Below are 15,161 nucleotides of genomic sequence, written 5' to 3'. Positions count from 1 at the left end.
AATTTCATTTATCACAAATGAAAAATACTTCATAATTATGCACACATCAACAACTATTTCTTCAGAAATGCTCATAAATTTTAAACAATAAAATATATACAGAAGTAAAAGTTGTAATAATTAAAATAACTGGTTTAAAATTCACACAAAGAAATATTTTGTAACAGTTACAACTGGCATCATAAAAATGTTTTAATTTTACATGACAAGAGACAATGTGTGTAAACATCTATATAATCTAAAAATTACTGATGATTGAAATAACCACGAAATTTTTCACATGAAATGTATGTTTAAAGAAACACTTATGTCAAAAATGCTTTTAAAAAAAATCAGCCCATCTTAAAGAGAAGTAACAAAACTAAAGATCCATTACTTTAAAAAATGAGTTTTGTACTTTATAATTTTCATTCACCCTCATGAGTGATTCAAATTATTATTAAAGGATGTAAACAAGTACATAATTTAACACAAATCTGTTCAAAAACTGAAGTTGTATCCAATACATCTAGATAAATGTTCGATATTTTTTAATAATGCACACATTTATAATAGTAAGTACCAATTCATAAACTGAAGTTTTCACTAAGTTCAAATAATTTTCCTTCGAGTAAATATTAATGTTTGGAGTTAATCAAATAACTTTAGTTTCTCTTCATTACAATTATATAAAGAAATTTAATATGTTGATAATCTGACAGAATACTTAAAAAAAACAACTGATAACCAACGTATACTGAACACTGATAAAAACAACAACAAACACACACACACAAAACCAGCATATTCACAAACTTACCACTGGTATACTTGTATCTTCCTACCTGGCTATTTTATTTTTTAGAATGACCCACCAACCTTATTGCCTTACTGAAGTTTAGAATCTTGTTTTACCAAGTTTTGATCAGTTGAAGAACCTGCTAACATGCAGTATGCACACTTACACAAGCCATAACCTATAACTATACTCTCTTACTTATTCACACACAAATAAAAATATATACTAAGTAACAAACAGAATATTCACAAACTTACCTTTGGTCAACTTACTTGTATCTTCCAACCTGGCTCCTTTTTTTTTTTTTCCATTCAAAGCAAGATACTTTGCTTTTCTTAGTTCATGTTCAATAATCATATCATTGATGACATGATTTTCATGCCTAATCTGAAGATTCACAGACTTTGGAATGTCAGGGATCAACCAACAAATCCAAGATGAGATGATAAATGCAAGACACTAAAAAAAAGTAAAAACATGATAAGTTTCACTGGAGCAATTTTTAAAACATAATCCTTTTACATAACATTGTTTAACCAATACAGATTATAAAACTTTATGAACAATGATTAAATCATGAATTTTTCTTAAATTACTAATGAGCATGTACAGTCATTCAGAACAGTATCAGTGCTACACAATTAGAAAAACATTACACTGGATGAACAGAAGCCACAAAAAAAATCTAACACTTTTAGAATTGGGTAATAAAAGGATAGTTTTATAACAAAATGATTAATCCATCCATTTTGTGAAGGATGACTTAGTAAATGTTACTGAAGCTTTTAAAAACATTCTAGGATTGTCCTGGCTGAAGTAAAATGTATTACCTATTATAGCCTATTTATGTTGCTTCATTAAAAACAACTGAACATAGTTATAATGTTTATATATTTTCAGTTGCAGTAAATGTTAAAAAGTTTCCAACTCCCTTCAAGTTAATTTAATACAGCATTTCTCAACTGGTCCTGTGGGTTTATGTACATCAAAACATGTGCTTAGCTTCCTCAAAAAAATTTAAATTACAAATAAAAGGTGATTTAGTAAAAGCTATTCACACTTTATATCTGTTTTGAAAACTTTAGTTAAATAAAAGTCTCAGGTTTGTTCTACAATTAGCATTTAAAAATATTCCATATTTTGAAGAAAGAAAGTTGTATTTTATGTTCTAAAGTGAAAGATACTGTAAATTGATTTATTTTAATATAAACTAAAAATGAACTGTAAATGTAATTAAGTTTGATTAAAAATAAGATCTATAATTTGAAAAAATTGTTTCCAACCGTAAAATTAAAAACGAACATCAAGCAAGTTGTAGCAAACTGCCAATATATTGACTTATATTCATATTTGTTGTTTGCTGTTGGAGGCTCTCTATGGTCTTGGTACCTGAATGAAGAAATCATGAAATAAAATGACCTTAAAATAGAAGCCAGCACTTTAAACAATTTATTTTATAGAGGATGTTTTGCATTTTATAAATTTTCAACTTTACCTTAAAACTGTTTTCTGTACTCAGTCAAGTTTTTTGAAATAAAGTTAACTTTCTAACTTAAACAACTAAGTACATTTTGTGCTCTTATATGCAATATCTAATTGTTAGAAATTAATTCTACAGTTTTCTTCCAAAAAAGTTTCTTTGAAATCCTATTGAGTGAGGAGATTTTGCTGGAATTTTGTGAATCTGATGTCTGGAAAATTTTAATAGATTTGTACCAGCAAAAAAGTAATTTCATCATCCAAGTGTTTTGTCTTCAAGTTCTATTTGTGTTTTATTTGAACAATTTTTGTGTATCAATCCTGAAATACAGTCATTAAAAGAGTTAGTGTAGTTGATTCAAATTTTGCTGAAGATAAAATCAGTAAAGTTCTCTCTCTTGAAGATGTATAACTTTTTTACTGCACATAAAACAGAATCTAGAAACAATCCTTTCATCTTCCTCGGAGAAAAATGTATTAAAGTTTTGTACAAATGTTACTTCTTTCAGAATAAAAAATAAAACTGATGGTGAATGTTATGAAATCTCTTGTGATTATTTTTAATGTTTATAAAAGGATAATAAAATTTCTGTTTAGTACTATGAATAATTATGTTACATTAAAAAATATTGCATAATGCACTTGAATAGAATTGTAAAACAACTGTTATTTCTAACTAACCCACAATCAGGTTTATATATATATATAAAAAAAAAAATTCATTACTACTTAAAGCAACACTTTTTGTCGAAACCCATCAGGCTAGCTTCGTGAAGTTTTGGCTTTGACTGCCGAAACAAAAAGAAACTTGCCTGATTTATGGATAGAATACACTCTTTTTATTAGTTATATAAATACAACCAATTGTCCAACAGCAATATAAATGAGAATTACACAAATTTCTTGAAAAACAGAAGATAATACAAGGATTTGTCATTTGGGTTGAAATTTTATATTCTGAGTTGTTAGTATCTGCTATATGTACGTTTCTAATTGGTTGAACAATCTGAAACCCTCACAAGAGGAGAGAAAAAAAAAATATTTGTAAATGAAAAGTCAGAGCATCACCAGATTGTGTAGAGAAGTATATTCATTTTTTAACTTAAGAATTAAATCTTATGTAATACTAATATTTAAGTCATAAAGTATCTTTTTGTACCAAGTTTAATAATATGTATTATTTTAAGTAGTTTAATTAACCCTTTATTGTCTCCACCCATATATCTACACATGCTAGATATCACCTACAGCATTATATTTGCACATGCCAAACATCATTTCAATCCATATGTCTATGCATACGAGACACAACCTTCATCGAAATATCTACGCATACCAGATATCTTTTCCAATATGTCTGATCATGCTAGACATCATCTGTACCCATCTATCTATGCATGCTAGGCATCATTTCCACCAACTTATACATGCCAAATGTACCATGTTGCATTCAACTGCCTTGAATCTGGTTCATTGTGGTAAAATGTTGTTGCAATGATGAAAAATACTTTCATGGATGATAACTTTGAAACTAACTCAATAAAATGTTTGTACCTTGCACAATTTGATATCCCATGTCAATAGGGTTAAAGTTTGAATCTACGTAAAATGGTAGTAACTTGTGCACTTTCGTGTCCGATGTCAGCAGGGTTAAAGTTTGAATCTACGTAAAACGGTTGTAACTTGTTCACTTTGATGTCTCACGTCAGTAGGGTTAAAGAGACACCACACTGGTTCTTAATCACACATACATTGTTTTCTATGCTCTGTTAATTTGAAACAATAAAACAAAATTAACACTTACTTGCAGTATTCCACACTGGTGTCAGGTTCAGAAAGAATATTCAAATCACCAGGAAAGTCACTGATGTTGAAATCTGACAGAGTAAAGTTCAGAAATCCATTCAGTGACCCATCTGGTGAAATGAAAACTTTATAAAATGTCTCCTCTATAAAACTTGATGTAAAGGCAATAATTAGTGCCTGAAAAGTAAGAATATAGAATTAACAGTTCAGAAAATAACACACTTTCTTTCACCTTAAATAATATACTGTAATATTATTTAGTTTGATTGTGTAAGAGCAAACATTATTAAGTTTCACACCATTAAGTATATTAGTGAAACACAGTTAACTGGGTTTGACATTGTGGATTATAATAAAATTCACTGTGTTAAATGTCTATTGCATCACTAACCATGCTTGATAGAACAGAAAATAATAGCATTTTCATCTTAAATTTCTTATGACATTGTTACTTTTTATATTAAATGAACATCAATTTACTATATAGAATTATTATACTATATAATTCCAAAATAAAGTAATAATATGGTGACACTGTACTTCAAGTGATCAGAAAGGTAAAAAACAATTTATTGTTTCTATTGACATCAATATGTAATACATTATAAACTCCTGTCTCTTCATAATAGTAACAATTAAGTTTTTATATCACATCAAAATTGTGATAGATCAACACCATGACAATTGTTCAATGCACAAAATTTCGTCTTAAATTAATAACAACCAATGGTCAGTAGGTGTAAACTTGTAAACTGACTCACAAAAAGAAATCACATCAATGTATTTTATAAACCCACTAAAGGTGCTTTAGAAAATCACTGCAGAAAGAACACAAGTACACAGAAATTCTAAAAGAGATCATATTAAGTTACAGTTTTGGAACTGACCTATACTTATAACATTAATTACATTAATTTAATAATCACCTTAAACATCAAACGTTTCTCAAAATAATTTCATAATTTAGATAAAATTTGAAAGGAAATGCAAAGAGTTTATTTCACTTATAATGATTCTTAAGGTGTCTCACTCTAATATCATACATGCGTATGAAGTATTCCTTTATCACTGTAATCAATGTATGTGATATTACTAACAGTATTAAGAACAAGTACAAACATTGCTCATAATTCTCTGTACTTACATTTGTGATGACAGAAATCTTTCCAACAGAATTAAGAATTCTGTACCATATTCCTATCAAAATAGAATCAACCTATTAGGATAACTGGAATATATTTCAATAACTTTACTGTCTAATCTTTTTATTATTTTTTTGCTTACAAAACAATTCTCTTTCATTAACATTACATTCATGTATAGAATGGATTATATATATCTCAGCTAAGTTATAAATTAAGACTTATCACTAAAGACTAATCAGGAGTTATTAATTAACTCTAATAATTCTTCTCTGTATATTTAGTGTAAAAAAATCGAGGTTTGAAATAAAACAAACTTCAAAGTATGAATATTAGATTACTTCACTATCTGGGTAACTAGAAATGTCATAATGAAAATACCTAAAAGGCTAAAATCCAAATATTTCTTACAACTGATTGGTTCACACATGACTGTCAAATGATTGTTATTATTTACTAATAACAGTCCTCACTCAGTTAATGGAAGAGTGTTTGTATGTCACAAAGAAGTTGGGTATCACAACATTGTCTACATTTTAAGAGCTTCAGACTGTGATTTCTAACAGATTTCCCACGATACATTTGTTTTAGTACCTACATTTGTTTCAATATAGTTTTCCTTTTTTGTATGTGATGTATATTGTTGGCTATGTATTGCACAAGTCCCATCTGTTCTTGAAATTTGCAGAAGAATCTCAAGAGTAAGATTTAATATTTATTTATTTTATGAAAACACTAGCATCTTCCAACTTTGGTGAATATTCTAGAAACTCACAATAAACTATATAAACCAACATGCCAAGAGCAGGAAGAATATTATTAGTCAGTTAAAGTCAGTGTGATAAAGGCCTCAGAAGCTATTATTGTGATTAACACCAATTAATCATAAAACTACAAAATTGGGAACCAGGTATGCAGTAGATTTTGAACATTACAAACCATTCAATTTCAACACATTAATTTGGGATATTTTTTCTACAAGAACATTAAATAGCATCCCTGGAAAAAGTCAGTTTGTAATCAGTGCAAAGCCATACAAGATAGCCAGCTTAAGTGATGTGTGACAGTCTCAACTCGGATTGAATTTGCTTGTTATGGGCCTGAACTGTCGATAAAATATCGGGTTCTAGATCATATATAAAACTCAGTATTGTTTCTAAAACTCTTGTACCTAAACCCTAATTTGTAATAACTATAATTATAATTTGTGTCGTTTTTCTTTTGCATATTTTAATATATTTGTGTCATAATAGAGAACAGTACATGCCAATCTTGTTGAGAAATATCATATTTTAATACATACTAACATTTAAATAACAACTAAATTCAAATTAGCGATTATTTAGAGCAATAATACATAATGTATGTAACATAATAAATCAGAGACTTGTCTGAAATAAAAAATATGTAACATTGTCAATTTACTTTCTTCTTAACAGACTAAAACTAAACAGCTTGCTGTATTCACCACACTGTGCACTCACCAATGTTCTTAACTCTTTCTGCAACAGGTCGTCGTAAGAAAGTGATAAACTTCCTAGCATCGAGCCTGATTTCTGTGATGTTGTTTAGTAAAGCAAATAATGGTGCCAGAGGAAATGCAACCACAAAAATTGTGACAAATCCAAACTGCAACACTGGAGAAGGGAACAAATTACAGAAACGTTTATTAATTGAACTGTACATTTAATGTTTGAGGAAGTTTTTATGATTTAGACAGTTAAATATATTAATGTAATTAGTGGACTACAATAACAATAATACATGTGGTGACTCCTTGGAAGTATCACACTTTATTACACAGAAATTCTAACCTTATGGTGTTGATTCAGGTCTAAAGGTGGTTGAATACGAGATTTAATTTCTAGTTTAACATGAAAGTCAAGACAGAAACATTAACATCAAAATCAAGTAGCATATTAATAATGTTTCATTTAAAAAACAAACAAACTAAAACACAGACAAGGACCTTTAAAATTGCTGTTCCAAAAAATACTAATCATTGAAGTGGTGTAGCTGTTTTACAGGTATTTAATAAATGTTTCCTCTATACATTAAACTGTTCTGAAAAACAAGCTGAAACCCATAAAATTAAAAAAAAATTTCTTTGTTTGTTGTTAAATGCAAAGTTGTACGATGTGGAATTTGACCCATAACCACAGCGGGAATCAAATGTTTAATCTTAGCATTATAACCCTTCAGGCTGAGCAAGAAACACAATTCATATCCATTTCTACACCATCAAAAACATTCTAAATGCTGCTCCGACTAAGTTTTTCACATACATTATTATCATATCACACATTTCATCTTTACTGTTAATTATACATTAAATATCTAAAAGTATTTTAAATTACGTTGGAGGAACTTAAAATAATATATCATTCATTTCCATAGTAGTCAGTTACTCAGTTAACTACAATTAAAATAACTTGATTTTAAGGCTCTTGAATGATGTACAAACTACAAGGTCATTGTTAAAGATCTAACATTTTTCACAGACATGGAAAAAGTACCATTTTAATCTGTTCAAGTTTTTATGTAGAACATATGTATCTCTTAATGTAATTATTTTCACATCATTATTTTAAATTTAAGCCTTACCCTTTTCAAGATATTCACTAAAAAGACCCAATTCTTCTTGGTTTATTAAGTTGTAGTCACTCTCCCACTGGTTTTCATAAGCACACTGATCCTTTTTATGCACTGACCACTTCTTGTAAACCCGTAACAGCCATCTAGATAAATACAAAAATATTTTTACCTAGTTTTAAAATAATATCAGTTTTTGTTGTTGACATGAATGTATAAATAGTTTAATTTTACATACAATCTGACATACCACATGTTTGACTGAACATTAATAAACTATGAATCTCGAACATATCAAAATCACTTTTTGAAAAAAAAAGTACAACAGTTCTAATATCTCAAAATGAGCCAACTGTCATAGAAAATGTTCTTACATGAAATTATTACAATAAATGTCTATTTTAACTAAAAAACTTACGGAACACCCATTTCCACCACGGCGTTAATGAGCTGCTTCCCTGCCACAATTATAGCTAACTGCAAAGAGAGTTCAAACAAACACCCTCCTGTTCCACACTAGAAAGAAATGCAGAAAAACAGTTTCAAAATTACTGTGGCAATACCACTTTAAAAAATATCTCAGAAAGGACACAAGACTGAAAAGTACAATAAGATATAAGTTAGTGAGTGAGAGCACTAATAACTTGCCCAGGATCAAATGGTCCAAAAAAATAATGTTTCAAACCTCAAAATTTAAAGAATGTGTGTGACTAACATGAAAAACTTTGATTGATTCTTCATAGTTTAAGTTTCTCATGACAGGCTCAATCCCAGGAACTGACCTAACAATTATTCTGTGCTTGTTATAGTATTACAATGTATTCACATCATTTGGCAGGCTTTAAGCAAACATAAAAAGTTTTTTGCACACCAAAGATTATATTTTTTAATGGAGTATTTTCACTAAAATGTATCTGTGAATACTTACATATGTATAGATGAATAAATAGAGAATTTCTGTTTGTTAGTCTGAATGTTGATTTCCATGTTTAGCTTAAAAATACTTTTCTTAGTCTCAAAATTTCAAACCTTTTCTGTAATATCTAAACCTAAATCCTTGTTACTGGTGTAACCCATGAAGCAGTGAAGAATGACTGTCTGGAATGACTTTAAATTGTGATATTAAACTACTTATGTTTATACTAAATAGTTTTATGCTCTTAATAGTGTGTGTATGTGTATACATTGTTAAATGTTATTGTTTCATTGCCTTTATAACCCCTAACTAATTACTATTCATGCCTTAATAAGTTGTAAATCATGTGACAAATATGCAGCTCTTGCTATGCTTTTGAATTCCATTATGCACGAGCTACTCATGAACATTTTTTAAAATATCACTATTATTATTAGTTTTTTGTTTGTGTGTTATTTGGTGTGTTTTATTTTAATTTTGTGCAAAGCTACACAAGGGATATCTGCACTAGCTGTCCCTAATTTAGCAGTGCAAGACTAGGGGGAAGGCAGCTTGTCATCACCATCCAGTGCCAACTCTTTCACTAACAAATAGTGGGATTGACTGTACCATTATAACGACCCCACGGCTGAAAGGGCGAGCATGTTTGGTGTGACGGGTATTCAAACTCGCCACCCTCAATTTACGAGTCGAGTGCCTTAACCACCTGGCCATGCCAGGCCTATTATTATTAGTAGTAACAGTAGTACTTATTTCACTTAATCTAACCTAACTGATCTAAAGAGATTTCTATTTTTAAACAATAATTTCTCATGGCAATCAAGGTTAAATTGAAAGCAAAATATGGAATTTTATTCACAGGAAACATTGCAATATGATAAATCGCTTGACAGATGAAAACCACGGCTTTCTATTGGTTTTTAAGTAATACTGAACTTAGTGACTTAAACACTGATTGGAAATTTCTTATGAATTTTATCCAGGTAATTTTATCCCTGGTTAAGTGTTCATTCTCTTTTGATTTTTTTTACTCTGGCTTGTAATTTTTGGAGTTTAAATCAAGTTTTTCTGATTCAAATTTATACATGCCCAGCCCAAAGGTAAAAGAACAAATGCATAATCAACATACACTAATTCCTGTGCCTAGTATTTGACCACTCAAAGGTGATGGGTGTGTTTATAAAAAAACTGAAAAGTTATTTGGTTTGGTTTGTTTTGAAGTTTGCACAAAGTTACACAAAGGCTATCTGCACTTGAAGTCCTTAATTTCGCAGCATAAGACAAGAGAGAAGGCAGTTAGTCATCACCATTCACAGCCACACCTGAGGCTACTCTTTTACCAATGAATAGTGTGGATTGACTGTCATATTATAATGCCCCCATGGCTGAAATGGCCAAAACTGAAAAGTACTACTGAAGATCTTATAAAACAAATATATGGTAGTGTTACTTGCATCTGAACTTAAATACTGAGGGTTTGTCATAAGTTTAATAATTTCTCTGGCACACAAAATAAAGATTTTCTTATGGTTATTTTGGTGCACTCATAAAAAAATTCCAAGCTATATTAATTTCATTCTTGAAAATACAAACATGAAAAAAAACATTACATTATTTACAGCTGAACAGAAAACAAGAAACAACCTTAAAAAATTACAAGTAATTACATATAACATTTCCTTTTAGTCATTAAGAAATCAAAGTAAAAAATAAACAACAAAACTAGTATGCTTACATACCACTATATACATATATATACACACACGTGCCACTTTAAACAGGTACTTGATACATATATATACATATATACACACACACACTTATATACACTATAAACATGTATTTGATATATATGTATACACACACATACACTTATATACACATATCACTATAAGCAGGTATTTGATCCATATCATCTTCAATAAAGCCATAAAAAGTACATTTTACACAACTAAAAATAGGTGAATTTCATATCCCTAATGTTTCTCATTTGAGTGATGCATACAAGGTTAAAGGTCATGATGCATACAAGGTTCAACAGTGCAGCTGTCACAGAGGTAGTAAGAGATACCATGCTGGTTAGTGTCTGATTGTCACTCAATGTGAAGTACAGAACAGTTTGAATGGATATTCTGTAAACAATCACACCAACCACAGCAGCAATAGCTATTGTTACCTAAAGAACAAAACATAATTTAAGTCTATAAAGAATCACTGCATCAAGACCTACTGTAACACAGAATATATATGTAAATTTAAAATAGTTTTAGGGAACTTAAAAAAAAAAAAAACACTTTGCTGTAGCAAACTATAACTGGAGTCTGGCAGTTAAAGTCCAGATTTCTTCACACAGTTGGAGGTTATTTGTCCTTTTATGGAGTGGTTCACTAAGTCTTTGCCTGGATTTTCTAGGCAGCAAATTGTTTTGCAGGATATGATAAAACAAAAACCATGAAACCTGCAACTGATCAAACAACTCTAAAGTTATGCTTTTCTGTGGCATCTTAACCCATTTTATAATTACTAAAAATTGGCAATTTCACAATTTTTTGTTTGTCAATGTTTGGGACCTGTACAAAAATATCTTTCTACCAGCTACCATGTAAATTGGTCAAAATATGGCTGAGTAAATGATCAACAAATACCTCTAAATTATGCTTTTTTCAGATCTCTTCCTGCCTCCACCCCCCCAAAAAAAAAAAAAAAAAAAAAAAAAGATTCAAAATGGGCAAATCTAGCTATTTTTGTTTGTCACTGCATTGAGCTCATGAATATTTACATTTGTGCCAATTGACTTCCAGACCGCTGTAAATATAACCACGCAAGAGCCCAAAATATATATTTTTGGGTTGTTTGGCATCTGGCCCCTTAAAAAAGCCTAAATAAAAAAAATGAAAATACTTACTGGACATACTGGACTAAAGTATGACCCTACCAAGTTTCAGGATAATCTGCCAAGATATGTATGTATGGCAATCGACTGAAAAGAGTTTGAAAGAAGGTGAAGCAACAGAAAAACTATATCTCTTTCATGATGATGAGGAACCCACATCAAGTAAAAATGTATCTCAAGATCGCTGGTATGGGTATTAAAACTGTTTTTATTATCCTGAAGGCCTGAGATACCTAAGAAGGTGAAACATTGTTTTCTAATTTATTTTAATAAAAGTTTTAATATCCATACCACCCATCTTGAAATACAGTACACCTATCCGTGGAGACAATTATGAGAAATAACTGTCTTGTATACCATACTGCAAAAAATTGGAAACTGGATTCACTGAAAATAATAAAAAAATCCTCCCAAGTTTACAAAGTGCATCTTTTAAAAACAATTTTTCTTTAAACATAGAACCAAAAATCTATGAACCAAAAACTCTAACAGTACCACCTGTGGTACTGGGATGTCTCTTTTAAGCCTTTGAGTGATCTCTGATCATTTGGGAAAAAAACCCTTTAAAAGTAGACTCATTCTTGAAACACCACTGAAAACTTTTCTTGTAAATAGACTGGACCACCAAAAGATTGATAATAAGCAAAATACATGATTGTTGAGACAAAGATAAAATTTCCTTACTTAATCGTGTTATTTTTATTCATATTATTGTTACACAAAACTACAGCAAAATCGACTGAGCATTTTCAACCACAACATAGAATGATATGCTGTATGGAATGCTTACTTAAAAATCAGTTAATTTTCAGTGAAAGATGCTTTATGTGGTTATAAGTGCATAACAGATGCAACGTTGTTCCGAGTGACTGCTTTCATGTTGGACGTTAAACAAGTCACAAAACCTTGATAAATAATTACTTCAAAAGACACAAATCTTTATTTAAAGAGACGTTTTAAACACACTTGTTTTATTTGAAAGGGCTGTTTTTCTACTGGAATAATTTTATACGTGCCTAGTGGGGGTCATGTCTCACTCTAAACACATATTTTCTCATTGCTGTGCATTAAAAAAGTCAACATAACAGATAATTAAAAACTAGGTATTTAAAATCCACAAATAGAGATCACAAAAAAAATGTAAGCAAATAAAACTGTAGATCTATTGCTGACAGCTTAACTCAAGCCACAAATAATCATTTTGATTCCACTATAAAATTATTTCAAATGATATTTATTTTGTTACAGGACTCCACTGAGATTTCTGCAAGAAACTGACAGTACTTTTGAACTTACTTCCCCATCCTTAATTATGTCATGCTGTGAAATTTTCTGAGTCCTTCATTTTTAGCCATCAAAAAATCCAGTGTTTTACTAGTATGTGCATTAGTTGGAAACTACAGCTTGTGCATTTTCTAGTGTTTTTATTGGAAACAGACACAACAAAATTAGTCGATTCTGATGATGGATATTGTTATTCAAGCCACTGTTGTTCATCATTACTCAAATTTATTTCCCTGGCAACATTTCAACAGCTGTTTGACACTGGATGATTATCATAACAGATGCTACTATTCAATATCACATCGGTAATTCTTTTTTCTGTTTTTTGAACTTAGCAAAAGTCACAAGTACATATTCAGTATTTGTTACCACTGCATATATTACTCTTTCATACAACTATTGCAATTTTAAACAGGTAGTGGTAGTAAAAGTTATTGATAATTAGCAATTTAGCAAAGTGTGCCACTGAGAGAATTATTTGTGTTGCCTTATTCTAACAAACACTTGTACACAGCAGGCTGTTGAAGAACAAACATATTGTTATGTAAACCTATCAAAGTAAGCATGTGACTGTGTATGTTTATGTTGCACTAAACTTTGTTGTAATTTTTTAAAAGAAACATTATTCCATTCTGATGAGATTCCTTTGTTACTGTTCATCTTTTGTTATATAATAGTACAAGCTGATGGAAGCTACTCATTAAATTTGTGATCATACAATCTTTGCCTTCACAATGGTCCTTTGAGAACAATTTTACAGTTTGTATGTTACAGGTATATTTACTGGTATACGTTTATTTTCTCTTGAACATATGTTATTTATTTTTAATATGTGGTGGATGAGTGGAACATAAAGCACAAGCAACAGTAAACTGTCACAAAATATGTAACATTCAACTGAATTCACATGCACTTGTGAAGTTTAGAATGTATTCTCTATTAATGAATATTAAAAAAAACATCTTAAGTAACAATATAATTAAAACTCATTCTAGATTGTCAGAAAAATAAAGAAACAACATGAATCAAAATGCAGAGACTGTATTATCAAGCCTATAGCCAAAGGCTCTAACAAAGTAAATAAATACAGCTGCAAGTAATGTCTGTATTATTTTCTTAAGCTTATTATAAATCTCTCTATTAACTCCATGCCTACAGTACTTATCAATTTTAGTGGGGACAAAATAGTTTGTTTACTTTTTAAGAGTCCCGAGTTTTCAGCTTGAAAATACAATTTTTATATTTTGATTCAACTTTTCTGATGATCCATACACCCCTTCCCAAATTAATAATTTTTAATAATAAAGTTCACAAACACACATATTCCTGTATATAGATAAATTTCTCATTCCCACTGAATACCAAACACCATCACTGTGTCAAATAGTCTTCATTACCTATTGAACCTGTTTCTAAAGTTCACTGTTCTCAAAATTGGTTCTTCTTTAAATCTGAAATCTTAAATGTTCACATAGCTTTAGTGTACACACCTACATACTCAAATTAATTCATAAATAAATACTCACCAGTAGTAACACCACAGACCAGGAAAATATGGTACACGGTACTCGTCTCTTCCAAAACGAAACACATGGTTCGTTTACCTGTTACAGTGTACATCACAGAAGCATTTAGAAAAACACATCAGTAAAAAACTAAGTAATAAATTTTCATAACTCGTAAGAAATAAAGTTCAAACACATGCCCTTAGAAAAAGAACCAGAACTGATGAAAAACTACTGTAATATTCCTTCTGAAGTTCAATTTACATTATTTTTGAAGGGGATAATAAAACCACAACTTAGGCATTGGAACATCTAACTTGTTTGTTTGTTTTTTTAAAAAAGGGATAAAATAAATGTAATGAACTTTAAATGATTTGCTTTGTTTTAAATTTCACACAAAGCTACACGAGGGCTATCTGCACTAGTCGTCCCTAATTTAGCAGTATAAGACTAGAGGGAAGGCAGCTAGTCATCACCACCCACTACAAACCCTTGGGCTACTCTTTTACGAACAAATAATGGGATTGACCATCACATTATAATTATGAGTCGAGCACCTTAACCACCTGGCAGCCAGGCAGGGACTTTAAATGAGAATATTTGAAACAAGCATAAAAGTTGACATTTTAAACTTTCAATTTCAAACAATGTTCTATCAAGATCTTTTAAATTTTTGTTATTCACATCTATTTTTTATACTCTGCTGTCTTTTAAACTACATGTAATGCATTTACACTGAATTATTTTTAGAAAAGTGTTTTATCAC

At 30.1% G+C, this 15,161-nt stretch overlaps 1 protein-coding gene across 1 annotated transcript in view; it reads right to left on the bottom strand.

Annotated features, from left to right (window-relative positions):
- Window positions 1-210: 210 nt before the first annotated feature.
- LOC143242247 (anoctamin-2-like) overlaps window positions 211-15,161 on the bottom strand; it is a 36,888-nt gene continuing 21,937 nt past the window's right edge. The window contains exons 16-23 of the mRNA XM_076485618.1: window positions 14,417-14,494; window positions 8,216-8,313; window positions 7,810-7,943; window positions 6,690-6,842; window positions 5,208-5,260; window positions 4,062-4,240; window positions 2,062-2,167; window positions 211-1,237 (exon numbers count right to left, since the gene is read on the bottom strand). Of these exons, the coding sequence (XP_076341733.1) occupies window positions 1,004-1,237; window positions 2,062-2,167; window positions 4,062-4,240; window positions 5,208-5,260; window positions 6,690-6,842; window positions 7,810-7,943; window positions 8,216-8,313; window positions 14,417-14,494 (1,035 nt within the window). The 3' untranslated portion in view covers window positions 211-1,003. The remainder of the gene's footprint in view (window positions 1,238-2,061; window positions 2,168-4,061; window positions 4,241-5,207; window positions 5,261-6,689; window positions 6,843-7,809; window positions 7,944-8,215; window positions 8,314-14,416; window positions 14,495-15,161) is intronic.

The sequence above is a fragment of the Tachypleus tridentatus genome, unplaced genomic scaffold, assembly GCF_004210375.1.
Source record: "Tachypleus tridentatus isolate NWPU-2018 unplaced genomic scaffold, ASM421037v1 Hic_cluster_2, whole genome shotgun sequence".
Taxonomy (NCBI): domain Eukaryota; kingdom Metazoa; phylum Arthropoda; class Merostomata; order Xiphosura; family Limulidae; genus Tachypleus; species Tachypleus tridentatus.
This window is presented reverse-complemented; position numbering and strand designations above follow the sequence as displayed.